At 32.5% G+C, this 27,894-nt stretch overlaps 3 protein-coding genes across 5 annotated transcripts; 2 read left to right on the forward strand and 1 right to left on the reverse strand.

The window, feature by feature from the left end:
* The first annotated feature begins 6,182 nt into the window (after positions 1–6,182).
* Positions 6,183–16,832, forward strand: LOC128183315 (1,25-dihydroxyvitamin D(3) 24-hydroxylase, mitochondrial-like). Of its 2 annotated transcripts, none has more exons than XM_052852275.1 (11): positions 6,183–6,356; positions 6,987–6,998; positions 10,955–11,161; positions 11,506–11,722; positions 11,872–12,050; positions 12,202–12,409; positions 12,911–13,100; positions 13,753–13,916; positions 14,012–14,093; positions 14,646–14,858; positions 15,850–16,832. In XM_052852275.1, the coding sequence occupies exons 1-11, from the start codon at positions 6,239–6,241 to the stop codon at positions 15,961–15,963; spliced, it is 1,704 nt and encodes a 567-aa protein (XP_052708235.1). In that variant the 5' UTR covers positions 6,183–6,238; the 3' UTR covers positions 15,964–16,832. The 2 variants fall into 2 exon arrangements, with proteins under 2 accessions (XP_052708235.1, XP_052708236.1); XM_052852276.1 differs by having other exon boundaries at positions 10,958–11,161.
* Positions 12,308–22,655, reverse strand: LOC128183318 (protein LTO1 homolog). 2 transcript variants are annotated; one of them, XR_008243575.1, is made up of 7 exons: positions 22,562–22,655; positions 22,360–22,416; positions 20,268–20,373; positions 19,796–19,863; positions 19,434–19,548; positions 18,081–18,202; positions 12,308–12,437 (listed from the first exon to the last, which is right to left on the reverse strand). XR_008243575.1 is itself a non-coding variant. In XM_052852279.1 (6 exons), exons 1-6 carry the CDS (start codon positions 22,567–22,569, stop codon positions 18,131–18,133), a joined length of 426 nt encoding a protein of 141 aa, XP_052708239.1. In that variant the 5' UTR covers positions 22,570–22,655; the 3' UTR covers positions 17,218–18,130. The 2 variants fall into 2 exon arrangements, 1 of the variants encoding a protein (XP_052708239.1); XM_052852279.1 differs by lacking the exon at positions 12,308–12,437 and having other exon boundaries at positions 17,218–18,202.
* Positions 22,648–27,521, forward strand: LOC128183317 (small acidic protein-like). The gene is made up of 4 exons (XM_052852278.1): positions 22,648–22,866; positions 23,254–23,340; positions 26,421–26,478; positions 26,856–27,521. The coding sequence occupies exons 1-4, from the start codon at positions 22,780–22,782 to the stop codon at positions 27,203–27,205; spliced, it is 582 nt and encodes a 193-aa protein (XP_052708238.1). The 5' UTR covers positions 22,648–22,779; the 3' UTR covers positions 27,206–27,521.
* The last annotated feature ends 373 nt before the right edge of the window (positions 27,522–27,894 follow it).

Genomic DNA, 27,894 nt, shown 5'->3' on the forward strand with positions numbered 1-27,894 from the left:
GGTGCATTGTGGGTTATACAAAATTTAACTAAATTTCTCTCTCCAATCGAATGCCGCGTTACAACCAGAATTAAATTATTCATTATTACTGTTGTGTCATATATTTACGAAGATTTAATTTGTTATAGAAATTTTCCGAGTGCCGATGCCTTAAATATTTCTTTCTTTTAAAATAGTTTTTGTTTGTTTTAACATTTATTTTAAACAAATGATATGTTTAAAAAATAAATTCGCCAAAATATTTTGTTTACTTTTAGTATTTATCGGAAAGATGATCCCCTTCTTCATCTAGATTCATTTTGCGTTTACTGCTTTACACAAGTATCAGAAGAACGGCAGTAAACAATTTGAATATTTTAAAAAATATGTCTACATTTCATGGTTTTGGACGTAAGAAGATTAAGAGACAATGGAACCTCTTCAACAACTTATGCTTTACTTGCTTATTTGCTTATTTTCTCACAAAGATAAAAACAACATAATCTTCCCTAAAATTTAGATACGTTCATGATTTTAAGTAATTTTGAAATATACAGGGAAGGATATTGTCAACAAAAAATGGTAGAAAAATCATTATCTTTTTTCTGAACGTAACGACAATAGAAGGTTTATTGTCCCCCGATATAACAACCATTCCTAAGTAGAAGCCAAAGGAAAGTATACTTATTTGCAATGGAGAAAATAATATTAATGATATTCATTTAATTGTCTGAATCTTAATTAAAACAAATATAATATAGATAAAAAGAGATAAAGGCAGTCAAGTCATTCCTTGTCAATTTTGTTACTGTGATATGTGAATGAATATTTCCTGTAGAGCCATTATAATTATATTCATAAAGTGTTGAAATAAAGAGGAACAAATAAACAAACAAGGCTGTACTCACCAAGTCTTCATTCTAAACTGAAATATGAAATGCAATAAGGACGCAGCTAACAGCTGTAAGGAAATTAGTTATTTTCCCCTTTATCTTTGTATGTAACTAAATAAATGCAAAACATGCTTTCATGCAGACAATGAGCAAACAAGGAACTATTATTCCAAGCAAACCCTATAGAGTTTGTTTGAAGGTACATGTACATGTATATATTTATTTGTATAACTCAAGGACATTTATTAAAATATAATTTTATATGAACGTTAAAAGGAAACACAAATTACACCCTATACAGATGTATAACATACTGTTAAACTTGTAACGAAAGAGTGTCTTGAATATTTAGGGAAAAAACAACACATAGGCGTTTTCATTCTATATTCAAAAGTTTAAAATAAATAAAAGTATTTATACTAAGATATTTACGAGTATCTGTTTTCCAGAAATATGTACAATTGTACAATGTACAAGGTTCTTCGACACACCAACGGAACAATGAAGGGTATTTTAAAAAAAAATATATGATATCTCAAATACTGTGACCGATTTTAGTTCTCATTTTTTTTCCAAAAACTGTTGCATACACTGATTGAAGTGCATGTTTGTTTTACCAAACCCCAACATTAGTACGCTTGTAATTGCCACAAAGCTTAACCGTTCCAAGTTTAGATTTGTTTCTGTACAAAAAGAATCATATAATAACAGATATTTACAGAGCAGTTCATGTTACTATAGATTCAATTATTTTTTCGAATTTAAGTTTATGCTAGAATGCTTAGTCATTTTAAACCAATATTAGGATTAGATAGTCTGACCATAACTGAGGTATATTACTAGTAAACAATCATATTGTTTAACAAAACAACGTTGAATAGGTATTTCAAACTTTAACAAACTATTAGATATGAGACATAATAGTTATGGAAGGAATAACATAAAAACGTTTGATCAGTCAAGCAAACATTTTGGAAGGAATTCCAATTTGTATGTTCTTTTAAAATGAAAACTTACTTTTATCAAATATCAAAAAATGCAAAAAATTGCATAACCTTAATCTTGTCCATGTTAAAAATAAATATAGTCTTTTAACTGTATATGTATATATATACATATATATATATATATATATATATATATATATATATATATATATATATATATATATATATATATATATCGGGTTTACTAGAGTGGACCCAGAGTAAACCCAAAGTAAACCCAGAGTGGACACAGAGAGTAAACCCAGTCAGAAGTATACCCCTGAAAGCAGACGCTAAGTATATATATATATATATATATATATATATATATATATATATATATATATATATATATATATATATATATATATATATATATATATATATAGTCTTTTAACTGTATTCCACCTGTATCTCAAACGACTGTGTTATTTTGATTTTCAATTGCCGCTGCCTGCATAAAATGAATTTGTCAAGTTAAGATAAAATCTTTTTCATTATGCAATCTTTAAATGATAATGAACTGATTTTGATCATGACAATTTCCATCACTTCAGTGGATTTGCCTTAAGTGTTGCACTCACAAATAAAAACAGACATCGAACTATTAAATAACTACAGTACCGATCAGACCCAACCTAACAGAAAGTAAACCCCAACTAAACCCTAAGTTTACTTTCTGGGTTTACTTCGGGTTTACTAGAGTGGACCCAGAGTAAACCCAAAGTAAACCCAGAGTGGACACAGAGAGTAAACCCAGTCAGAAGTATACCCCTGAAAGCAGACGCTAACTGTGTATTCGGAATATACAAAGGGCAGGAATAACAGGCAGTAGGATGGTAAGATAAAACACTAGTCTGCTTCGCACTCCAGTGCATACAGTCTACTTCAAAAGCAATTTCAAAGTAAACCCAATTTAAACCCCGAGTAAACCCAAAGTAAACCCCGAGTGGACCAAAATTTTCAAAAAGTAAACCCAGAGTAAACCCCAATTAAACCCGGGGTTTAGTTGGGGTTTACTCTGGTGTTCGGTTGGATCTGATCGGTACTGTAAATTACAATTATATCTTAAAATACGTCTCGGCTTACATCGGAATGTTCATTGACTGGAAAAAAAAGATTAAAAGTTTGCTTCATGGCGGTTAAATAGAGCGCGAAGATAAAAAAAAAACTCACCTGATTGACTTTTGATTCACATGTCATTCATTGCACATTATGTCCCGGATAATATAAACTTATTGGTCACAATATTACGCGGAATCGCACACTAAGTGATGTCTGGTTTAACCAAGTGAGATTATTGACATTTGATTTGAGGAATTACCCGAATTGTATGTACCAATCTTCTTCAAGTATGTTAGATTTTTTTCTAAAGTTTACTTTGATCACATTTGCTTTGTAATAAGATGAATGTAAAAGAAAAAAAAGTAATCCGAGTTTTGATTAACATTTATTTTCTCAAGATGTTGTGCAATTTCAGATTTGTAGAACTAAACTATGCCATTGAGTACATGTATATATAACTGTACTAAAGTATTATACTAAGTACTTTCCTTTCAAGGGAAGACATATTGTTTTTGTAGATTTTTCCCCTCTTCATAATTTTTTGTCTGGGTCGTGATTTAATACACGTCGACATTAAAACTTCAAACTTAGAACATAGATAAAAGATGTTTAGAAGAAGTGTATACCACCCAAAATTTTAACCTTGACCCATCTTGTATCTCAAAGCCAATCATTTTCTTGTAAATATGATTGCACCTCAACAAGAGATTCCTTAAGGAAATAGATTTTAAACTTGTATCAAATATAGATGGTACCTAATCTAGCTGAACTCAACCAAAATAAATATTTTTATTCAAAAGTCAAATTATAGATAGAAATAGATGATCTATAAAAGAAGCGACTCATATCCAACTTTTGGCCTAGACCTATTTTGTATCTATTTTGTATCGCAAGGTCAATCTTATTATGAAAAAATACATCGATAATGACATTAGATACCTTTATCAAACTTTAAAATTATACTGTAGGTAAATGATATAAAACGTAACTAGATTATATCAACATTTATTATAAAGCATTTTTTGAAAAATATTGTCCGGGCCATAACATAAGAGTCCCTTTCCCTACAGACTTTAAACTTGTACCATAGATAGATGGCACAAAACCTAGCTGAACCAAACCGACTTTTTACCTTGACCTATAACTTAATTTGAAGGTCAAATAAGGAAAAATTTACTCTCAGTCATTTCCTGAAAATAGTTTGACAGAAGGACTTCGAACTTGAAACAAAGAACAAAAACATTACACTTAACGTTTGATGTTTTGTTGTTTAATTTTTACTATTGGCCCTATCTCAGGGTCAAGAAAAGAAAAAAATCCAAAATTTTGTCTAGATAACTTAAAAACCCTTTGACTGAAAATTTTTAAAAATTGATAGATCATATTAAACAGAGTGAAATCTATCAATTTTTTTTTACCTTTATATATTTGAATCTAATTTAAAGATTGTTTACCTGCATAAATACACTGTGGATGTGGATATCATTTCCTATAACGATAATAGCTGGTCCACAAATGTTGCATATAGTTTTAATCTGCCATGCACGTTTGTCATTTTCGCTTATAAATTTTGCTCAATCGTGATTATCTCTGCGTGTGTATGATTGGTTCATGCATGTGATGTAACAAGACAACCGAAACACTTCTTCCCCCTTCCTGTCAAAAAAAGGAAATATCAATTTAAAAAAAAAATATGGAAACAAAATTATGTGATAAAAATTAAAAATATACAATAATTATGTAACATTTCACAAGAAAATGAAAGATATGTAAAAATAAATGATTGAATTTTCTTTCAAGTTAAAAATCATATTAAAAAAAATGAAAATTAGACATCATTGAGACAGTTTAACAATTTCAAAGTCCAAGCGTTTTCTGATAAGTAGTACCAGGGCCATTACAAGAGATTCCTTAATTATTCAGACTTAAAACTTGAACCATAGATAGAAGGTACAAAACAGGCCAAAAAATTAATGTTTTCAAATTTCAAATGAAAAAAAATTAATTTAAGTTTTACTGTGCAATACTTTGCAATAAAATTAAGAAAACAAGACTGGAAACTAAACATCAATGACGCAGTTTTACAATTTCAGAGGTCCACTTTAATAAAGGTCGATAGTATATATAAAAACCAATTCAGAAAACTTCTTTTAGCAAAGGGAGAAATATTGCGATTTTTTCCACAAACGTCGTGTATGACCTTGACCATTGTTCAATTTTGTTCAAGATCACTGCACATTATTTACATGTACCTTAAACCCACTCTGTGGGTAAAAGGTCCAGAAGAAGGAACATATGGTCTGAACATGTATTTTACACATCGTTCTTATATGAACTACCATTGTTTTTCATTCTAAATTAACAATTTTACTGAGATTTTGCAGTATGTGAATATTTAATGCTCTCTCTCTTATAACAGATCTCAAAGTGTGACTTCTGCATTTTTTCTCCTACGTATTTCCTTTTTTCACTCACTTTGTGCATTGGTAGCAATAATTTTACTGACTTTGGCACAATTACCATCGTCTGCTAAGTTATTTTTCAAACCATGTTGGCAAAGAATATGACGTTATTTAACATTTAGTGGTTTTTTATACCCCAGACAAACCAATCGCTCATTAACAATCAAAGATTTGTAATAAAATTTTAAACAAACAATATGGACATATGTATACAGAGTACTTATTCCAGATTATTATTGTGTAGGATGAACTCTGATATAGAATATAGGAACATATTTCATCAGTCCAAATAGGATAACATTACGTTGTGTACTGGGTAACATGGGTAAACGTATTACGTGTAACCAGATACTAGTATATTGCTGTATAATATAAGAGAACTCGTGCATGCTTTAATAAGAAATTCTATACAGTGACAGTTTTAGGGGGCTATATTAGGACCCAAAGTTATTCTTCCTAAAGGAACATTCTATCGACATTTCCATGTTAACACACGTTCTAAAATATTTCATGGGTCCTTTTTCCAAGGTAAGGGGACTTAGGTTGTTCAGTTGGTAAAAAGAAGGGCAAAGTATTTTTTAAAACAATAGTATGCGTAAAAAATAGGTACATTGCACTCAAATGCAGTAAAAAGCGAGCATGTTTTCTTGATTGTTCTATTTTGTACTAGTCGTATATCGATATAAATAAAAATTCAGCGATATTTTAAACGAAATTTTAGATAATCATTTTATGCAGGTAATTGACAATGAAAAAATTCTTCCGATGCAAACAAAGCAGTGCGTTGTATATATAGCACTTGTACTAGAATTAACATATCGTACGCCATGTACTGTGTTGATGGCTCAGGCTTATGCACATGTATGTAAGCTGGGGCATACCAGTTTCATTCATACAGGGAACCCCAAGTGGGTTAACATCACCGTATAGGTCAGATCAAAATCAGGATAATATTCAACCTTGGTTCTCAGGTAAGTCGACAGATTTTTTATAACTTCATCCTTTTTCGTATTTCTTTGTCCAAAATTAAGAATTAGCTGAGCGATTTAATCGGTTGTGGTACGTTTGACTAAAGAAGAGGAAATATATATGCGAAAATATGCCGGTATTTGTCAACATATATGATAACTCTTTTAAAAGTTCATTGGACATACGCAGGTTTTTACACAACAAGTATTACAAGCAGAGAATGCACAACTATCAACCAAGAATTATAATAGATGTATTATGTTTCCTGCGATGACAAGATATGCTATACTTGACTCCAATTTGATCACAGTCAAATCAAACGAATTTATTGTTTCGTACCTTATAAGATGAATATTTTATTAAATAATGCCAATATGAATATTTTTTTTATTTCTTAGTTTTTTTGTTCCCTGTTTTTAATATGAAGGTCTCAAAAGCAGAAAAATAAAATATAGTTTTTTTTTGTGTTTTTTTTTTTTACAAATAAATATGTTTCAAATAAGCATATTAAACATGTTAAAATGGTATCTGGAGTATGGAGTATCCAGTGCATATGAACTAAATGGATAGTTTTCTTTGAACGAGGATTCTTTATGATTTATCTAACACGAATACTCATCTTATTTTCAAAGGGCTGGAACAAGGTATTTAATTTTACTGCATTGATGAAATATTATGCATCACTACTTTATTGCCCCTTTTTAACAGTACGCTTTTTTAATTTTGTAAATTTTATGTGTGATCAATCATTCTGTACGGTTTAACCTATTTATAAATAACTTTAATTTGTCCATAAACTTAAAGATGAATTATGTAATAGATTCATCGCTGGATTACTTTTTGTTTGTGACGCAAGCGTTCTAGGAAATTCCATAATAATTTGTTTTTCAAATTATTTTCATAATATTTAACAGAATGAAGTAGTTCAAGTGAAACTTCTTAACATGAATGTATTGTAATGAACAAATGGAGTCTTTTGTCAGATGTCAATCTACTTTGACACATGAGTTCTAGGAAATTCCAAATTAGTTCATTTTTCAATTTTCATGGAATTCAACATAATGAAGTAATTTCAATGTTTGTATTGTAAGAAAAAAACTTTGGGCGTCTTCTGTCGCTTTTTTTTTTATATTTATGATTGTTCACATTTATTGTATTAATTTTATTTGCACTTTTCCAATTATCTGGAATTTCTTCTTACAATACTACACTTCTGTAAATTAAAACCAAGCTGGCGAAATCCTGTATAACGGAATATAACTGTTATCAATTCTTAATCTTTATTGACAAAACTCTGAAATTCTTTCTACATAAATTGACCAATTTTATTTTCTTCCTTATCAATTCTGTGTCATATATAGTCTGATGAAACTATCCAGAAGTTAAACTGTACAGTATTAATTTAATTTAATATCTCTTACTTGTTATTGTTTTACAAGAAATTGGTCAAACATGGTGTTGAAGATGGTTCAACTAATACATGAATAACTGTTAAAGCACCCCGTATATGCATGTCAAAATTAAAATCCGCTTGGTTCTCACTCACTACAAAAAGCAATATCATATTTTGAAATCTTCAATATGCTTTTATGGGTAAAAAATAATTTGGTCAGGAACAAAAAGTACCTAGAATTGAATACATGTACCGGTACATACGATATATCGTGAGTAAAATTACCGGGTATATGTGTATGTAACATGCTTGTACAGGTTAGTCTGTGCTGTGAATTTTGTGTTAATAGTTAAAGCGTAATTGTAAGTCTTTAAGGGGACTGAATGGTCAACAGATTAACCATCAGATCTACTTAAAATTTAAAAATATGATTTGTTTTGCCATTAATTATCGATATTATTTCGTAAGGAAACAAACCCATATATTTTTATCTTCTTTGTATTTTGGTATTTTCCTATACTTTTATAAAGAGCTCTTTTTAAAAAAGAGACCAAAACAGTCTAAAAATGGCTGTCACCATCAAACCTTCTTAAATATAAATCTTTAAAACTGCCACTATAAAAAAGTTTCTCTTTCTTTAGAAAAAAAACAAACACACCTACGTGAAATAAATTGTTGAACTAGAGAATCCCCACTTTGAGAAATATCTGTGTCAAATACATGTATGATTTAAACAAAAATAAAACTGAACTTAGCATATGGCATTAAATTTTATTTTAAAAAAAAATCATGTTTCCATATAATCTGTCACTTGTTTTTTTTCTAACTTTACCCCCCCCCCCAAAAAAAAAAGAAAAAGAAAAGAAAACGATCCTCCCCAAAAAGAAAAGAAACCTAAACAACAACTAATGTTTGTATATTGTTTTTGATACACGTACGATATAATCTGATTATTAGCTAGAGAACATGGACACCCATTTCTTAAAAATACCATCATTGTACTATATGTCCTTGTATTTGTTATTCAACAATTAGTATTTCTGCATTCATGTGCGGACAGTATAAAATTAGAAACTGGCATGTTTCATAGACGTATGTATAATGCATGCAATTATCATAACATACCATAAATCTACTTTGGATGCAAATCATTGCAATTTACATTTCGATAATTCCGTCAGCATTTAAAAGAAAGTACACTTTCATTGATGATCAAATGGAAAATTCTCTACATAATTTGATTCCAAATTCTTGTCATTCTTCTCAAGAAATTCTCCGACCTTGTTGATGAAAGAGCTCTCCTAACTTAAGGGTTTTTGCCAACGAAATTGGAAATGAATGAAATCTCGCGAGACCTAGTGATCTTTGGGTAATTTCTGAGTACAATTTCGGTTCATTCAGTCTTTTTTGTCTGATCTCCACGGTATCGGTACAGCATCATCAGTGTGACCCTATTACACTCGTCAAGGCCATATCTTGAATTCATTATTCAATAACTTGTAAAAATGTGTACGCAGTTATCCCGTCTGAATATGTCGGCAATTCGCTATCATGATTTGGTGAGATCTATGGGTTGTACTTATTCAACAAGAGTTCATTTATTCGGCTATGTTAATGATTTGTTTTATCAATTTGCAAGAAAACAACTTTTTATAGCTCATATGAAAATTACTTACAAACCCAAATTCTTTGATATTATTTTTTTATTCTGTCGTTAATAACGCATTCATCACTTTAATGGAGTTTTGTGACGTGATACCTCATCACGTGGCTATTTAGGGAAGATCTAAATGTTCTTGTAACAATTACCTTTGGTACGACGAATTTTTGGAACGCGATTTATTTATCTTTCACAATACACGCATGGAAAGGTCTCGTTTACTTTTTGAATTAATACATTCAAATCGATTTTACCATGAACCAAAAGAAAAATAATAATTTGAGAGGTGAGAAAATTAACAATTATAGTGTTTTACTTTACCAGTGAGTTCAACGTGTACAAGTTGTTTTGTCCATATGATTATACTATATACATTTGTATATTGCTATCACTAGGGCCAGGAAAAAAATGTATATGCTAATTGGGACATTTTCATATATGCTAGAATTTAATTTATGGGAAAAAAAACCTCTGCCTTGGTTCTCCTTCATGCAAGGATCTATATTTTTTTCCCAGTTGGGGGGGGGGGGGGGGGGGGGTCCGTGTGTTTCTTTGCAGTTTGCAGTAAGGGTGGATGTTAGGCTGTTATTCGTAATTTTACTATGTGAAGCTGAATCGGAGATAAAAAGGCAGAAGGAGGGGTCAAACTCCCTTTCAGATTCGTACAAGCTTTTAAATCATTTAGAAAAGAAGGGGGTGGTTCCGGATCCCCCCCCCCCTTAAAAAAGAGACTCAAAATGGTCACTCTGATGAACTGCAACTTGGGTCCGCCGCCATGAAACTTTAAGAATTCTCAAAATATATATATATATATATATATATATATATATATATATATATATATATATATATATATATATATATATATATATATATATATATAATTTTCAACTCTTGAGAAATATGAAATATTTCAAGAAAAAAACATATTTGGAACTTTTTATTTCGCTCATCTTTTTTGTGGAGGCACCGAGTGTCATTTGTACTCAAGAAATAAATATGAATAGGAGAAGTGTGATACTAGACAGAGAGAGCTTTTTTTTAACAATCAACATGGTACATTTATATGGTTAACGTTACACACTACCACAAACACATTTCATTTCCACTCATGCTGTATTTAATCGCTTGTAATGATTTCCCCTATTCATTGTCATTTTGTCTGTATGCGACTGATAAAAAAAAAAAGATATATTATTTTACATACACAAATTCAAGTTCATTTATTCAATTAACAACACCAGATGTTACAAACGAACAATAGAACAATTTACATATATATTTTAAAAGGCAGATATACAGAAAACATAATGCAATTATATTAATAATCAGAGAATAAAAACAGTTTATTTGTAATTAAACACGTGTAAATTAAATATAGACATTTATAAGATAATCCAATTACGTGATTCACCAATCGTGGGTGAACTCGTAGACAAATATGTACAAAATGATGAAATGTTTAGTATTTAATTGAGCGGTATATTAATGTAGATATAGAGATACACGAAGAGACAATAAAGGCGGCATATCTTTTTATGTTTCAGCAGGCATGACTCGGCTGATTTGTAAAACCCACTACAACAGTTTCCAAAGAGCTCTCGCTTGCCAGTATGTCACATCCGCCGTATCCCGAGCATTCAAAGGCAGCGAGAAATGCCCCGGGGCTGCCCGAACTCTCTCAGATGTCCCGGGACCCGAGGGGATTTACAACGTCCCCTTCATAGGAAATGCATTGCAGTTCCGTTCTTACAGTGAGTACTGAACAGTGTTTTTATTTGAAAGTCTAAAATTATTAGGACATCGCTCTACTGCTGTTTTACTAGTGTGCTCGATTCTTTTTATGAAGAGTATCAGTAATTTTTGCGTGTGCTTTTTTTAATCGTAATATTCTTAATAGCAAACTGAACAATACCGATAATTTTCCATTTGATCATCCAATCCTTTTGTGTAATTTACACAATTAATATGTTTGCATAAACAATACCGGTAAATAATAATGCAGTCAATATCATAGCTATAACAAGCAATCTTATTTACAAATGTACTGCAAATGCAAGGTTGAGAGATGCCTGAGTTTACGCCAATTACGTTTCAGGGAAAAATAAAGACACACATTTGTTTTTTCGTGAACTACACAAACAATATGGTAAAATGTCGCGGATTCGCCTTGGGTCTAAGAACTGTCTCATTTTGTTTGACCCGGAACTTATCAGCAAGGTGATGGCGCATGAAGGACCTTACCCAGAACGTTATCCGGTTCCATTGATGGAAACTTATGCAAAACGCACGAAGAGAGCCATGTTTAATATCCAGTAAACATAGTGTTATAATTTGTGACATTAGGAGATTCCTAATTGATTTAAAATATTTAATTAACTAATGTCGGCCTATGATTCAAGTTTAATAATAAATTTGTGCATGTGCACTACAATGCAGTTTTTTGTCATGTCTATTTATAAAGGAAAGGTCCAGATTGGCAAAGCATACGAAGCCCAGCACAGCAGAGCATTAAACCAAGCGTAATCAAGCTGTATATACCCGTGCAGAATCAGTGCGCCGAAGAATTGGTCACGTGGCTTTCAAACTATGGCAACAATAATCCTGACGTTAAGGAAGCTTTCATGAGGTATTCGGCTGATGGTAAGTATTATCACATTAACAACTTGTTAATTAAAGAAAAAATATCCAAAAATTAAAATGCATGGTTCTAATATTGACAGATTATGAAGACATAGCAATGACATGCATTATTAAACATGTACACATTGTACACCTTTCTTTGATTTTGCAGCCAACTCCGTAGTGGCTTTCGACAAGAAGATTGGATTTCTACAGAGCATGGGGAAACCAGATCCAGATCCGGAACTTCAACTTTTTCTCCGCAGCATAAGTCGGTTCATGGAATTAGTCGGACAAAGTATTTACACAGTTCCGACCTATAAGCTATGGCGAACCAAGTTGTACACGGAGTTTGAGACCGCTGCCGATAACGTTTACAGGTATAATGTGAACCACCATCTCCATGTTCTACAAAAAGGTTTAAAATGAACGTTAACAATAATTTTTTTAAATAAATCGAAATCTCGCTTAAATTGTTGAAATTAAGTAGTGTCCTTCACAAAAATTTTGATTATTGAGAATCAAAATTTGTACATGACAACTAGTTGTCATACAGAAATTTTGATTCTCAATAATTTAAATTTTTGTTAAGGACAGTAGCATAAAAATAAGTGAACTTGTTCATTTATCGTTTTAACTAAAATATTGAAAGAGAATTTGTTAAAATCTGAAAATACCCGCATAAAGGTATGTGTAGTTGAATGTTAAACGATAATTGATAACTTAGAAAATTGAAAAACCATAAAATACACGTACAGCTCGTTTAATGAAGGATTCCTGGAGGCGCATCTGTTATACTAGTATGTTTTTTTACATGCATGAGAAAATCGAGAAAGCGACATAAAGTAACTTGCTCATCTTAAAATTACTAACTTTTGTAGAATAAGTGAAAAATACGTCGATGAAGCACGAACAGAATTAGAAAACCAGAGGAACTTGACCGAGGGATCTCAGTCCGGCAAATTCGGAGAGGAGCAAACGATCCTTAGATTTCTAATTCAAAATGGACGGATGCCAAATGAATTTATTGTCAACTTCATGACCGCCCTGTTATTTGGTGGAGTAGAGCAGGTTAGTTACATGTTGTTTTTTTTTTTTTAGAAACGATGTTGATTTCTTTTATTCAGTATAAAACATTGATAAATAAAAAAAATTAAAACTTTATACACACTGGTACGATACTGAGAAAACACTGAAGTTATTGTAGTTCAAATTAAGGTAAAACAAAAATTGCAAAATCAGAAAAATACTACCAAAAATTTAAACTTGAACGTATGAAATTAAACAGGACCAAATACCAATTTAAGAAGCAACGAATTTACAAAATATGCTCATCACTTTGCAATCCGGAACCTCTAGATCTTATCGAAACATTTTGCATGGTGGTATAGTTTATCACAAAATCGTTCCTCATGCTTTTTCCAACACGGCAAATTCAACTTTGAGAAAGATTACACGTTCTGTGATTTCACTTCAAATATTCGTTAAATACCTATTTTGGTGGATTTTTTGTTTACATGAATGTTTATTAAAATGCAATATCTTAAAACATTTTACTGTAGGATCAATTGCCACGAATTTATATTTACTTGAAACTGCGATTTATCACTAAATCCTCGAAAATCGATGCCCATGAATTCTAATGAAACCTCAGTATTTATGGTCAGAATATTGAATATAATCATTAAGAATTGATTATTATGATTAAAATAATACTTTGCAGGTTTCACAGTTCTTAATGTGGATGTTTTGGTTGCTTGGGAAATCGCCAGACAAGCAAGAAAAACTTCATAATGAGATAAAGACCAATATAGGGGATTCCCCGGTGACTGTGGATACCCTCGGACATTTGCCTTATTTGAAAGCGTGTGTCAAAGAAACATTCAGGTTTTCTATCTCTTTCATGGTTTCTGACAATACAATTGTGATCATACATGTATTTGATTAAGTATTTCATTTTATATTTACCCCGTATTGTCTAGACGAATCCCACCAATCGCAACAGGGATAGCTAGAAAAATTCTTGAGGATACAGAAATAGAGGGCTACCAAATACCCAAAGGGGTGAGATTCTGCATGCATCTTTTAAAGACATCAGCCGATTACATTTAGCCAATCGCAAGTGCTAATTTATCCTATATTATATTTTCTAAAATCATATCAAGAATATTTCACCAAAGGTGTGACGTCAAATTTTTTCTTAACCTCTGCACCGACCTTAAACACCGTTTTACCAGCACATCAAGTAATGATTGAGCTAGAATCTTAAGATATGAATGACAGAATGTTTAATGTAATGTTTTCTTCCTATAACAATTGGAATTCCAACAAAAATGAAATGCAACATGCAATCCGTCCCAATATTTCTCCGAGCAAGGATTTATTTCCTCATTAATTATAAAAAAAAAATCCATTGCACAAAAATTCTTCCCCTTAAATTGACTCATTCATATAATAATTTTATTGTCCGAACTCTGGCATTTTGCAATTTTCAAATACGGCAAATGCCTCTCAATACCTTCATCATCATTGTACATGTACATGATGTTGGTATGCTGTAAGTTACACAAACCAGTAAACCATCAGTTGAAACATTTACTGGCTATCCTTTTTTAGACGTTTGTCTTTTTTGGCAATAACACCCTGTCCATGTCGGAGGAATATTTCGAGAACCCCGAGGACTTCCTCCCCGAGCGCTGGCTGCAGGGTGCCCATGACCCCCCAACACAGCGTCTGATGGGTCTGTGTGTGCTCCCATTCGGGTTGGGCAAAAGAAACTGTCTGGGGAGACGATTCGCTGAACAAGAAATCCATCTGGCGGCAATAAAGGTACGTGCTTACTTGCATGTTATACCAGTTTACATGTACATGTGCATGTATATTAAAAGCCCATCTGTATAAAATATATAATAAAACCTCGGCAACCGCGATTCATTCAAACTTGGATTTATCTTTAAATTAATAAATGGTGTTTATTAGCGAAACATGAAGACGCACTTTGCATTAATTTGCTGGTTTTAAGCCCTCTCTCTCTCTCCACATCTTGGAACAGGAATGTAAGGGGTGTAGTGTATTGCATCTGAGGGTGATCAACAAAGCATTTTCGATCCACAACTTAAAAACGCTTTGTTGGACAGACATAAAGACACACGTACATACATGACTCCAATTTCCCGGATGAGAAGATAAAACATCAAGGGTCAAAGTACTGTAGACTATGCATTGACATTAACCACTCAATAATTTTAAAACCTAGCTCATGCTTGAAAGACAAAGGTTAAATAAAGGTTTCCCTGAAGGAAAAGATGGCCCCTTTTCAGTTTCATATCAGGAGGTCAAAGTTCAAGGGTCAAACTACTCAGGACTCGTGACTATCTATATCAGTTTTAAGAGTTACAAGGTCACTTACAATACTTGTAAATAAAGTATAATTTCTTAAAAATATATTTCGGAATTTTTTGCTGGTTTCTTGCTGAACCGAAATTATCTGTAAATCTTTCATAGGATATTAGTTACTCTAGACTTGTTTCATTGAACATTTTCATCTCTTTTTCAACTGCGTCACTTCTTCAATTATTTTGGTGTCTTCAATAAATTTCCCCAATCGACGTTTAACGAACTCTTGCTTATTGTCTGTTGCTACAATATGTACACTTAATGATTTTCCAGCAATTGTGTTTACGGGTCATTTCCTTGTTATTTTTTGTTAATTAAAAGCAAATTATCAACCGAGCGTAAACATTTACAAATTTATGAAATTACATGTACATGTATCTAAAAAATACCGAGCTATTGTTGTAAAATATGTATATTTTTTCAGATTTTGCAAAAATTTCACGTGGAAATAACAGACGACTGTCGTGAAGTTCGTCCTGCGTACACGACTTTCGCTGTTCCCGATCGACCAATCAAATTCATTTTCAACAGACGATGATAAAAAATGCAAGCAATGTCAAGGCAACCCCAGCAGTCACCTCGATTTACGGACTGTTATACATAACAAGACTGACTTTTCCAAAAGCGGAAACTGGCATACAGGCAGCAAATGCCGCGCAATATCACTCATTTGTCGACACATGAAAGTGGGTTAGAGAAACGACTTGAGTAACATTTGATTGTAGAATTACACTGAGTGCAAACATATACTGTTATAATTATTCATCCATTTATCGGACATAAACATCAGAGACATAATTAGATGTTATTTATGTCTCTGATATGTACATGAATAATTATGCTAAATTAGAGCTGATGTTATTTCATTATAGAACCATTTTAAGAAGACCTTGGACTTTCGGTATGACGTAACTATGTATTTCTTGCATCAAAACAAGTTTTGAATAATGACGCTGGTATTTAGTGAAATATGCATAGATTGCTCAAGAGCCAGACAAATCTTGTTGATTTCAAAGAGTAGCCAGCACTGAAATATTAGAAAGGTCTACGTCACATTGTGGTTTGACAGAACTACCTAAAAGCCCAAGCTCTCGTCAAAATGGTTCTATTTCTGACAGTTTTGCAGTGATGGGTTTCAAATAACCTCTTCAGCGACTGACAATCAAAACTGGCTTTTTATACGTGTAGTATAATGATAAGGTTATAAATTTAACAGAACAAACTCGGAATGATTTTGTTGCAATAAATCTCAAACGCATTAATGTGAATTTCAAGATTTCATATAGAAAAGTTTGATTTTGAATTTCGTTTAGACATTGTTAAGTTTGTTTATGAACATATTTGTACAATAGTTTTAACTGTTTTGTATTGTTTATTTGTAAACATATAAAAGACCAAGCAATTTCATATTGTTGATGATTTGGTATTAATGGAAGATATCCTTCCTACATATATCTCGGTAAATACGTCTATTTGGTAAATGTATTTTAATGATACAATCTAGAATAGCTTTAGCTAATTTTCCAAAGCAAATCTTACATGTACAATTACGCAATCAAATGCGCATGCCATTTTAATCTCCCGCTGATATACATGTACACAGAGGCTATGAATAGCTTTGTATATCCAAGTAGTCACCGTGCCAAATTACTTAATATATTTGAAGGCCTTTACATTTATCATATACATAAAAATTGTCATCGTTTCACATATATATACATCCCACTGACAGTTGCAGGCGCTATATAGTCGCGAATCATCAAGGCCCAGTCGCCCCCCCCCCCCCCCCCCCCTCCGAAATGCTGTTAGTACTGGGACTATGAGATTCTGGGAGAGGGAACAATAGCTGTTCCTTGTTTTCTTGCTTGAATGCATTCCATTTTTCTAAAATACATATGGGAAAAGGTAATAACAAAGGCAAATTTTAATGCCCTCCTTTATGTGTTTGAAGCAAGTGCATTATCAAATTCCACAGAGATATTGTTGTAAAAAAAAAACCCACATCTTTCCATATTTGTGATATACATTAAATTCTATATTCCGCTGTGTATCGTGTTCAAAACAAATATTTGTGATTACACGTCATCAACAAAAATAAAAGTGAATAATTATATAGATCCTCTTTTCAACTGATATTTTTTTGATAATTTTCAATCTCATTTTTTTTTCTAAATCAGACTCGCAGACAAGAAGTATCAAAATCAAACGTGTACAGTTAAACCCAGTTAACACAAACTCCAGATACCAGGATTTGATATATATTGTAAACCAACTTATCAACTTTATATTGCAACTTTCTAAAAAAAATACTGGCATATAAGTTGAAGATTACATGTATTTGGAAAACAAAATACCAGAGACATTTGAGTACTGCTTTGTTGCAAGAAACAATGAGGCTGTCACGTAAATTTATAGCACGCGAATAAAAGTCGGTTTACAGTAGATATTAAAATACTCCCAAGAAGTTTTCTCTTATTTCTAATTACAAATGTATCTGAGATAACAATATTCAGAATACCTGTTTAATTGTTTATACTTTCGCTTTCAGCTATTCCAAAATGATAACAAAGTCTAGTTTCATATCTGTTATAAGAAACAGTATGGCAACCTGCACATTAATGCACCTGTGTATATCATTGTAATCTGATAACTGACCTTCTAATAGAAAGTCATCAAGAGCTTCACAAGTCCAGGTTGTTTTGACCCTAGAATGACATTTCTTTTGCGCCTTGCTTCTTTGAATGGAATTCCAGATTGATTGACAAAAGCGAGTTCACCTGTGAAGGAAGATATACATTAACAAAGACAGGAATAAAAACTCCCACACAGCATGAGAGATCTAATTAACACGAAAGCCATCGTAGAAATGGATGATGATAAATGACTTTCTTATTTTGGAATTGTCAAAAGGTTCATTTAGAATTTTTTTAATATCAAAAGCACTCAGTTGTCTAAATTCATTATTAAATTCGAACAGGAGCAGTATCCTTAGGGCAAGTCTAAGTTTAATTTTCTTGTCAAAAGAAAATGAAAGATGAATGTATGAAATGAAAAACCCAAATGTCATGTCTGAACTGTAATCCAAGAATAATCAAAATTTCAATTTTGCTTTGTGTCTAGTAGTGCCATCAATTAAGTGACAATATAAATCAATTAATTGAAATATATACAGCTGTATAACCTATTGATATCTTTATTTCAAGTTCAAAACCATTTTAATATAATTCCCTAATTCCATTTGGCATAATGATCAAATTCTCTAGATCTGCTGCAATATGAATTTTCTTTTGACACCCCTGCACTATTTTTAACAGAACTACACAATAGTTATAACTTTATTGTAATTTAACTTTTTGAAGTATAACTAAATACAGGCACGTAGCATCGTTTTTGAAAGTGGGGGGGCCAGACTCATCCAAACAATCTTGACAAGCAAAAAAAAAAAAATTTCCCAAAATCTTACCTACCAAAATTTCCCCCCCCCCAAATCATATGAAATTCCTAATCCGTGGGGGGGGGGGTAACTTCAATTCAACTCCTCGTTTCGTTATTTCCATATCTATTTTTACATACTTCAAAAAAAGTGGGGGGGCCAACTCCATGTTAATTCACTTTTTTATATGTTAATTTTAAAAAATTTGTTGCTGCGACAAAAAGTCGGGGGGCCGGGCCCCCCCTGATGCTACGTGCCTGAAATATACCTAGTACACTGAACTTAAAGATTTCTCAGTGGAACTAAAACAAGTAACTTCATTGGAATCAGTCATGTTCTATATGTACCAACATCACAATTAAATTTTTTGCAGAAAAAAACAGTTTGGACTTTTGTCAATTTTTAGGGCAGCCGGCCTTAATTCAAAAAATTTTCATTGTTTTGTACATAATACAGTGTACTCATTATTCTAAATAAATGTAGATACAATGTATAGATCTGATATAATCTTGCGATGATTGTCAAAGGGAAGACTTGTTGCGACAAATTTATTCCTGACCTGGATAATTCCTTACCTGTTTAACTTTGGCTCTGACCGTCTCTAACTTGTCAAACAGTTCCTGGTTGGTCGGATCTGTCAAGGGGAGGTCATCCAGTGTTGCCAGTATACCCTGTAACACCTTGCACACTCTGAAACAAACACCGACATCTAAAAGAATATAGTTTTGTCTCTATATCAAGATTCAAATCCATGCCCTTTGAATTTCTAATTACATGTACTTGCTCTACCAACTGAGCTATCTGGCCCCAGTATTTGAAACAGACTGAGTGTTACAGCTTAGTCTTCAAAGAGTTATTTCCTGCGGCTACCCTCTATATTCGCGCATGTGAAATGTTTAATATTTTTGTATATTTACCATGCGCGGATGTTATTTACCTTTGTTTGTTGTCAACATCTTTTAACTTTTCTAGAAGTATACCACAAAAGCCAGAATAAAATCCAATCTGGAAATAATAAAAAAATCCTGAAAACAATATAATAAATGGCAGGAATGGTGCTTTGGTTCTATTTTAGTCTTTTATGAAATGTATGAAAATATTGATCACTGTCCTGGCACTAATCAAACCCATGGACTTGTTACAATAATTTGTACTGTATTGCTTAAGATTACATGTATTTAACATGCATTGTGATGAAAAGTTCATCAAATTCAGGGATAGAACTTTAAGAAAAGATGTGCTGCTGGCACCTCTATATAGTGAATGTTGTACTCAGCAACATTAACCCAATGCAATGTTTTCTTCAAGTTCCTTCTATAAAAATAAAAAAAACCTACAAGTATGGGAACTCTATGAGTTTATCAAAGTACTGAGAGTTATAATAATAGATGGTGAATATTTCAAGGTACCTCTGAGCCAATAGCGGACCCCTGCTGCCAGCCCAACTTCCACCCCTCCTGGGACCCTGTTTGTCTGCCTACATTCAGCCCAGCACTGAATCCCTCTTGGTGGAACCTACAAATAATTTTCCCTGCACTTATGCTACTTACTACGGATTGCAAGTTAATTGACATTGTTTCTTTGAAGTATCCAACCATTTATTAAGGTAAAGATCTAGTGAATGATTCCAGAGTGTCTTTTTGGTGCTAGAACCATTATGACGTCATAATTGATTTGAAGAATCGTTTTCCCATACTTTACGGCTCTAAAGGAATTATGTAGAAAATTTTAAAACATTTTCTAGACATTTAATATTCAATCATGGGAAAAGTAATCCCGATACCTATATTCAATTTGACATCATTTTAAAAAGGAAGTCAAGAGCTTGGTTCATACTGTGTTTGGAGAGACTGTAGGCATTCTAGATATCTTTAATGAGTCAAAAATGGACAAAACTCCAAAATTTGTTCCTAATTTCCTTCATATTTCATTGAAAATGACAGTTTAAAACATGATTTTTCATTGTGTTTAGCAAAATTTTTAGCCCCGGTACACCCTATCAAACAAAGCTATTGTTATGAAGCATCATGGAAAGAATTTATATCTTAAATTTTACTAGATCTTGACCTTATTTCAACTTGTAAAGTGTCTGGTCTCAGCACCAAAGGTATTAAACATGATGGGAGTAAACAACATGATGGATCAGACTGGGATTGTGCGCCCTGAATCTCCTGTCAGGTGCTCTACCAAAGGAGAAATATGGCACCCATGATCAAATTAGTTTGACCATCACATTATATTCTTAATATAGTCTGTCCCAAGACACTAATGCAGCACATTTGGATGATTTAAAAAAAAAATACACATACCTGTGAAAGAAGTGAAATTGGAATAGATGAAAGGGTAAATATCCAATTAATTTCATTCATACATTATCATTTTTCACTCTGTAAAATTCACAGGAACGAAAACTGTTTTCTTCAGATTTCTGAAGATTTAATTTAAAATGGGGAATGTTGACATCTTTTCTTCATTCGGAAGTCACTTGGAATACCTTGTACAATTTTTCATCGTTGTCATCTAGGTCTGTTGTATTACAAAATCCCCGTAGTCATCATATATTTTGAGCAGTATGTCGAATGATATTAAAGCTAGAGGGAGCGTTTTAAAGGATAAATCTTGGAAACTTTTCATACTTTTAAAGGAACATCGTTTAAGCATGTTAAACCCTGTGGTATGTACAAATATCGAGTTATTAAGCAAAATGTGAATCGAGGATACCTTGGGACTATAGTCTGTCCCAAGATATTTTTGCAGCACATTTGGACGATTTTTAATAAAAATACACTTACCTGTGAAAGAAGTGCAATTGAAATAGTTGAAAGGGATATTTTCCAAGATAATTTCATTGACACATTATCATCTTTCACTTGGAAAAATTCACAGGAATGAAAACAGATTCCTTACGGAGATTTATAATGGGGAATGTTTACATCTTTTCTCCATTCGGAATACACTCGGAATACATCGCGCAATATTTCAACGTTATCATCCGGGCTTACTGCAATACAAAATCTCCGTAGACATCACATTTTTTAGCATAGTATTGAAACCTGATAAGCTAACAGGGGCGTTTTGACTGAGAAATCTTGGAAATTTTTCATACTTTTGAATGAACATCGTTTGAATCCTGAGGTATTTATAAATATCAAGCAATTAAGCCAAATGTGAATCCAAAATATCTTGGGACAGAGTATAGTATAGGGATGGCATTCTCTCACCGGTTAACTGATTACTTGATAAGTTCTGTGAGGTCTGTCACTCTGTTGAGTACTGACATCATTGTATCTATGTTCAATGTGTTTATACTACTTTTTCTTTTAACACAACATCAATTTATTACATAAAAATGCACATGTCTAATACGGACACGTTGGATAATCTTTTCAAATGGAGATCTAAAACTTGTCAATGTCATTGTGCTGACTTTGTTTTGAGAAGTCAACCTGACTGCGAAATATAACGTTACATGATTTTTTTAACTTCATACTATAATTTTACCTCTCTTCAGACATAACAATGTCATGAAAGATGTCATCTTTTTCAGCCATTCTGAAACTAAAAGTAAGACACAAGCTAATGAAGGTAAACTGAAAGTAAAACTTTCATATGCAAGCGTCTAAATGAATTTGTTTTTTTTAATAGGTAACTCGAGCATATTATCCAAATGAAATATGATAATTTCACGCAAAATAAAACTTACACTTGCATAACACGATAGCATATTCTTGCAAATATTTAAACAGAATATTCAGCATATTATTCTGATCATGGATTTTTATGCATGGAGAGAAAAGCTATAAAACATCTTGGTGACTACGACTGTAGGGATTCAACAAAAAAGAGTGCATCTGTCGAATTTTGGGAAAATACTGATTTCCCCAGAATAGTATTGCAAGCTAAATATTTGCAACTATTAAAATGAGTACAAAAGCGGAAAACTGTCCATCAAAGAAGGAGGAATCAAAACAAAAGTCGGACAAAGAAGAAGAGGAAACTCCCAAAAATGTAACGCGGCTTCTAGAATTTTCTCTGTTATTTTCCTTTTTTTGCACATTTTTTTCGGTGTAAAAATCATTGATAGAAATAGTCTACTAATTAATAGACTAAAGTATATAAATATCTTTTTAGAAGTGGATAGGCATCTAACTGTCTAAAGAGGATCCAGCAGAACTACTGTATTTTCTTTACATGTTTAGTTGAATTACTACATGTAACTAATAGACTACAGCATATAAATATCTTTTTAGAAGTGGATAGGCATCTAACTGTCTAAAGAGGGTCCAACAGAACTACTGTATTTTCTTTAGTTGAATTACCTGAAATATATTTCAGTTAGCCAATACAAACATATAGCCAAATGCTAATATAAGATGCTTGTTGATATTGTCATAGGTCCACTCAGCTAACAATTGGGAAGGTGTGGACTTGGGGGATGATGACAGAAAAAAGAAGTTCTTGCGCCTTATGGGTGCTGCCAAAGTAAGTCTTTGTCAGTTGATTGTCAAACTGGTTCAATTTCAGCAATCTTTGCTGATATCGGAATCACTGCTCAACTTGACATAATATGACAGATGCCAATTCACAAATCTTGGTGCAAATTTTCATAATTTGTGTTGGAAATTTTGCCCAATGCAACTTGTCATGGTTAAAAATTGATGTACATGTATCGGTATATCTTGTCCAATTTCAATTTTGCAATTTTAACATCCTTAATATCTATATTCTTTACAACATATACAAATGTGCATCTCTCCCCATAATACATGTATAGGGTTAATCTAATGATTTATTAATAAGCTAGTGATATTGTTTTGATGCAATCAGCCATTTTTTATAATTTTATAATTGATAAATGAATTTAATTTTTAACCTATGTTATTCGATATGATACTTACTTCTGTCATATTATCGCTTTATAAACTGCCGTATTGTACGTATCACAGGCAATTTATGTTACAAAATAGCCAGTCAATGAGGCTTTACAGGGTTTGACATTAAGTTTTTTAATAACTAGACCAGTCGGGCTACCTCAGCAATTTTTTACTAGCCCTGACTCTTTTACTACTAGCCCTGACCAATTTTGACAAAAATAAACTAAAAGTTAAAAATGACAAACATAAAATATTAAATACCTATTTCTGTTTAATTGTATCGGTTTATCTTTACCAATAATGAATCATTCAAACACTATTTAAGATTTAATTTTATTCAAACTGTACTAATAATGATACAAGTATTCAATGGTTGACCAGGGACCAGCAAAACTTTAGGGAGACTTTACTTCTCCTTAACAGAGAAACATGGAAGTCCAACCCAACCATTATGTTGAGGATTTAGATTTTGTAAAAAGATATTACAGAGGGTTCCACTTAATCTGATCGCGGTTAATGTGATAATTCTGTTAATCTGATATAAAATCAAAACACCGATCCATTTGCTATATAAGCCTTTGTAATTTCTACTGATAATCTGATTGAAAAAAATGTCATTTTCGGTTAATCTGATACGATTTCTGTCGGCCGATCAAATATCGGCTAACGTTTTCACGTCTCTTCCACCATGTCCACACCTCGTGTATAACCTCTCACTGTGTAAACAGCTTGGCACGTGCCTAAAACTTGCAAATAACGGTGCTTCAGAGGATTAGTCACAGCTCAACGCACACAGATGGTCAGCTGGTCGATAGATGAAAGATACCGACATCGATAGTTCAGTCCACCCTCTAACACCTCTATATTCCTTTGTTTTATTAGTTGACACCCCTTTTGTGTACACAGTAACTCTTTACAGGGCATTAGTTTCACTTCAACACACACGGGTGGCTCACTTCTTCGTAAGATGAAAGCTACCGACATCGATAGTTGTTCCGGATGACCGCACACAGGACTGACCTTACCTGTGTACACATTTTACTGTTTTTTCATTTACTAATTGCCTGTGTTAATTTCATGCTAGGCTTGCACCATTAAGCATTATTTAAACATGTAATTTCTGAATCAAAAGTGCTTGGGAACATGTGACATCGAGGAAATTCTGATTACTCTCAATTTTACATCGCGGTAGAAATCTTAATGAATAAAATTCAAATAATTTGTTATCATGCATAATTAATTATTTAAGAGCATTCTACTATACCAGAAAAAGAATTAAAATAAATTGTCCAGGTGAAAAGAGGGAATGTTTAGACAGTTAGCCCATATCACTTCCTGTTAAAATGGCCGCCACTCTGAAACCATCGTAATGAACAGTGAAGAAGGGAAACATTTTCTTTTGAGCATTTACAAACAAAATAACAACTAAAATGCTATTTCATTGCTAATGCAAGGTAAATTATTTCATTATAAACTATTGAGAAACAGATTATATCTGTTTGTTGATAAATTATGTATTGAAACAAGTTGTATTTTATTCTATACCAAAATTAAATACCACAAAAACGCTAAATTGGTTTATCTAACAATCGGTTAATCTGATAATTTTTGCCTGACAAACACACTATCAGATTAAGCGGAACCCTCTGTATAACAAAGGGTTTATGATTTTTTTAGCAGTGTTATTAGCTAATTGCAAGTTACCAACAAATTCACTGTTATATCAACACTGGCCTTAAAGTAATAAACATCGTTTTGTACAGCTTGTGGTTGCATCACCCGTATTTATAACCCCTAAAGATAAGACAGACTAGATTAATTAATCACAAGAGACATAAAGTGAGTTTGTGAAGACGTCTTTAGAATTAAAAAATTATCATTTTATTGCCCTTGGGGTTAAATTACACGATTATATGAACTCCGTGTACAGGGCGACTTGGGCTTTTCGTTCATAGGAAATTCCGGCCAAGTTACCGATCAAAAAGAGAGTATTCCCCCCACTTCATCCTATAGGTTAGTCCTTGGGTTGTACTTAAATTACGGTTTGTAGAATTTAAGCCTGTTAGGAAAAAGTGCTTTTACTTCTATTGATATGAATATTAGAGAAAAAGTATGTGCACACTTTTTTTTCACACGACCAGTCGGGCTAGTACACAGACATTTAACCCAACCGGACCTATCGTTTACTAGACAATGTCGGTCGGACGTGCCTTAGTGTCAAACCCTGCTTTACAAGCAGAATTACATTATGTGTACCAATACTCAAAATGCTGTTCCAGCTTCAATATTGACAGGGATATATCCTAATTTGAACCGTGACAATTTTCTTAAGTTAAATATATGCACCAAATTTCCAGACATGAACCTTGAGTCTGGACTGTCCTGAGATAAGAGTGACAAGTGATGGAAGGCTAAAGTGTAAATGCACCAACTTAGAACTTTTGAAGATTTGTGTAAGCATTGCTGTCAGATCAGTACTGAATACATGTAGAAAAGAGGCTTGTAATAGTATCAGTGGCTCACAGGTAATTCCTCGGATCAATATTTACCCCCTAAGACTTTCAAAAATGTCAAATGTGGTACATTACCTAGTATGTATTTCTAAAATAAAAGAAATAGAATAAACTTTTTCCATTTCGTTCAAGTACCTCCTTTTCATTTTTGATTATTTATTTTTTTCTTTTATAGAAAGATCACCATGGAAAGATCATTATTGGGGACCACGATGCAGTTCATGCTAGATCAAGTAGGTTGATTACTGTGGTTTCATCAATATTCGTTGAATACCAATTTTCGTGGATTTCGTTGTTAAGTTCATCCATGAAATTTAATGTTCATTGAAGTGCAATTTTTATCAACATTTTATATTGATAGGGCATTGGCCACGAATTTATGTATCCTTGAAACTGATTTTCACTTTATCCATGAAAATTGATACCCTTGAATATTAATGAAACCACAATATTGCTTCAGTGTCTTTTTTCAACAAATTCACGCAAAGTTTCTTTCATCATTTGATGCCAAAATCAACATATATATCCACTGTTGTCCTTGCAATATCAAGTGGCATTTTGGTAAATATTGGTTGATTAAACCTGTAAATTTCAAATGTCTATGTTACAGGGGATGAAACTGTCCACATTAATGAAGATCTGGAGGACCAGTTTAAACAGGGTCTGGAGCACAGGATGGCCGGTGGGTTCAAAGGTCATTTAGGTCTGGGTTTTCACGATGAAGAAAAAAAGAAAGAAGTTGAAGAGAAGGTAGAGGAAAAGAAGGAGAGTGAGGGGGAGAACAAGGGGGATAACTGTGAGACGGACAAGCCACCAGAGTCAACGAAGAAAGAAGACAGTGAAACCTCCCAAGAATCACCAAAGAAACATAAAATGGAGGAAAGCAAGGAGGAGGAGGAGGGAAAAGATGAAAGTGTGAAAAAGAAAATGAAAATGAATTTTGTGAAGGCCAGTTCCTGATGCCTGTAGACTTGTTGTTTAATGGAAATAGAATGTATTGATAAAATGTTATACTTTTTACTGTTCAAGATTCAGTGTTGTTGAAAATGATTGTTTTTGGTAGGAACTAAATTTCTTGCCATTACATGGAAATGAATGATAACATTTGGAGGATGGCTATGAAAGTATCAGTATATGTTTAAACATTTTGCCATATTAATTGATGTACTTGAGAATCATGGATTGTTTGCCTCATTTTTTTTTTTACATATTCATTAACATGCATCACTATATTACACTATTGCAAAGCAGTGACATTAAAAATCATCAGAATCTATCATTTGTTGAACTTTATTTTGTTTTCTGTACAAGTGCCACTGAATAGTTTTCAGGACATTAATTTAGAAATATACTTAACCTTTGATTCAGAAACATGAAAAAAAAATTGGACAAACTTACAAAATCCTTGGTTTTATTAGTTAATGGCCATCACAAGAATTTAATTTTGTTGTCTATTTACTAATGTACCGGTAGTGTGTCCACAGTTTGCTTCTTTTCATAAGTTTGAATTCACTTAAAGGGACTCCAACATTTTATTTTTTCTATTTTTATTGTTCAGAATGAAAATATTGGTATATTTAATGCCTTGTAAAAATCTTAAAGTCAAATGTTTAGTTGTAAGCAAGATACAGAGTTAAAGATTCTTTATT

The sequence above is a fragment of the Crassostrea angulata genome, chromosome 5, assembly GCF_025612915.1.
Source record: "Crassostrea angulata isolate pt1a10 chromosome 5, ASM2561291v2, whole genome shotgun sequence".
Lineage (NCBI taxonomy): Eukaryota > Metazoa > Mollusca > Bivalvia > Ostreida > Ostreidae > Magallana > Magallana angulata.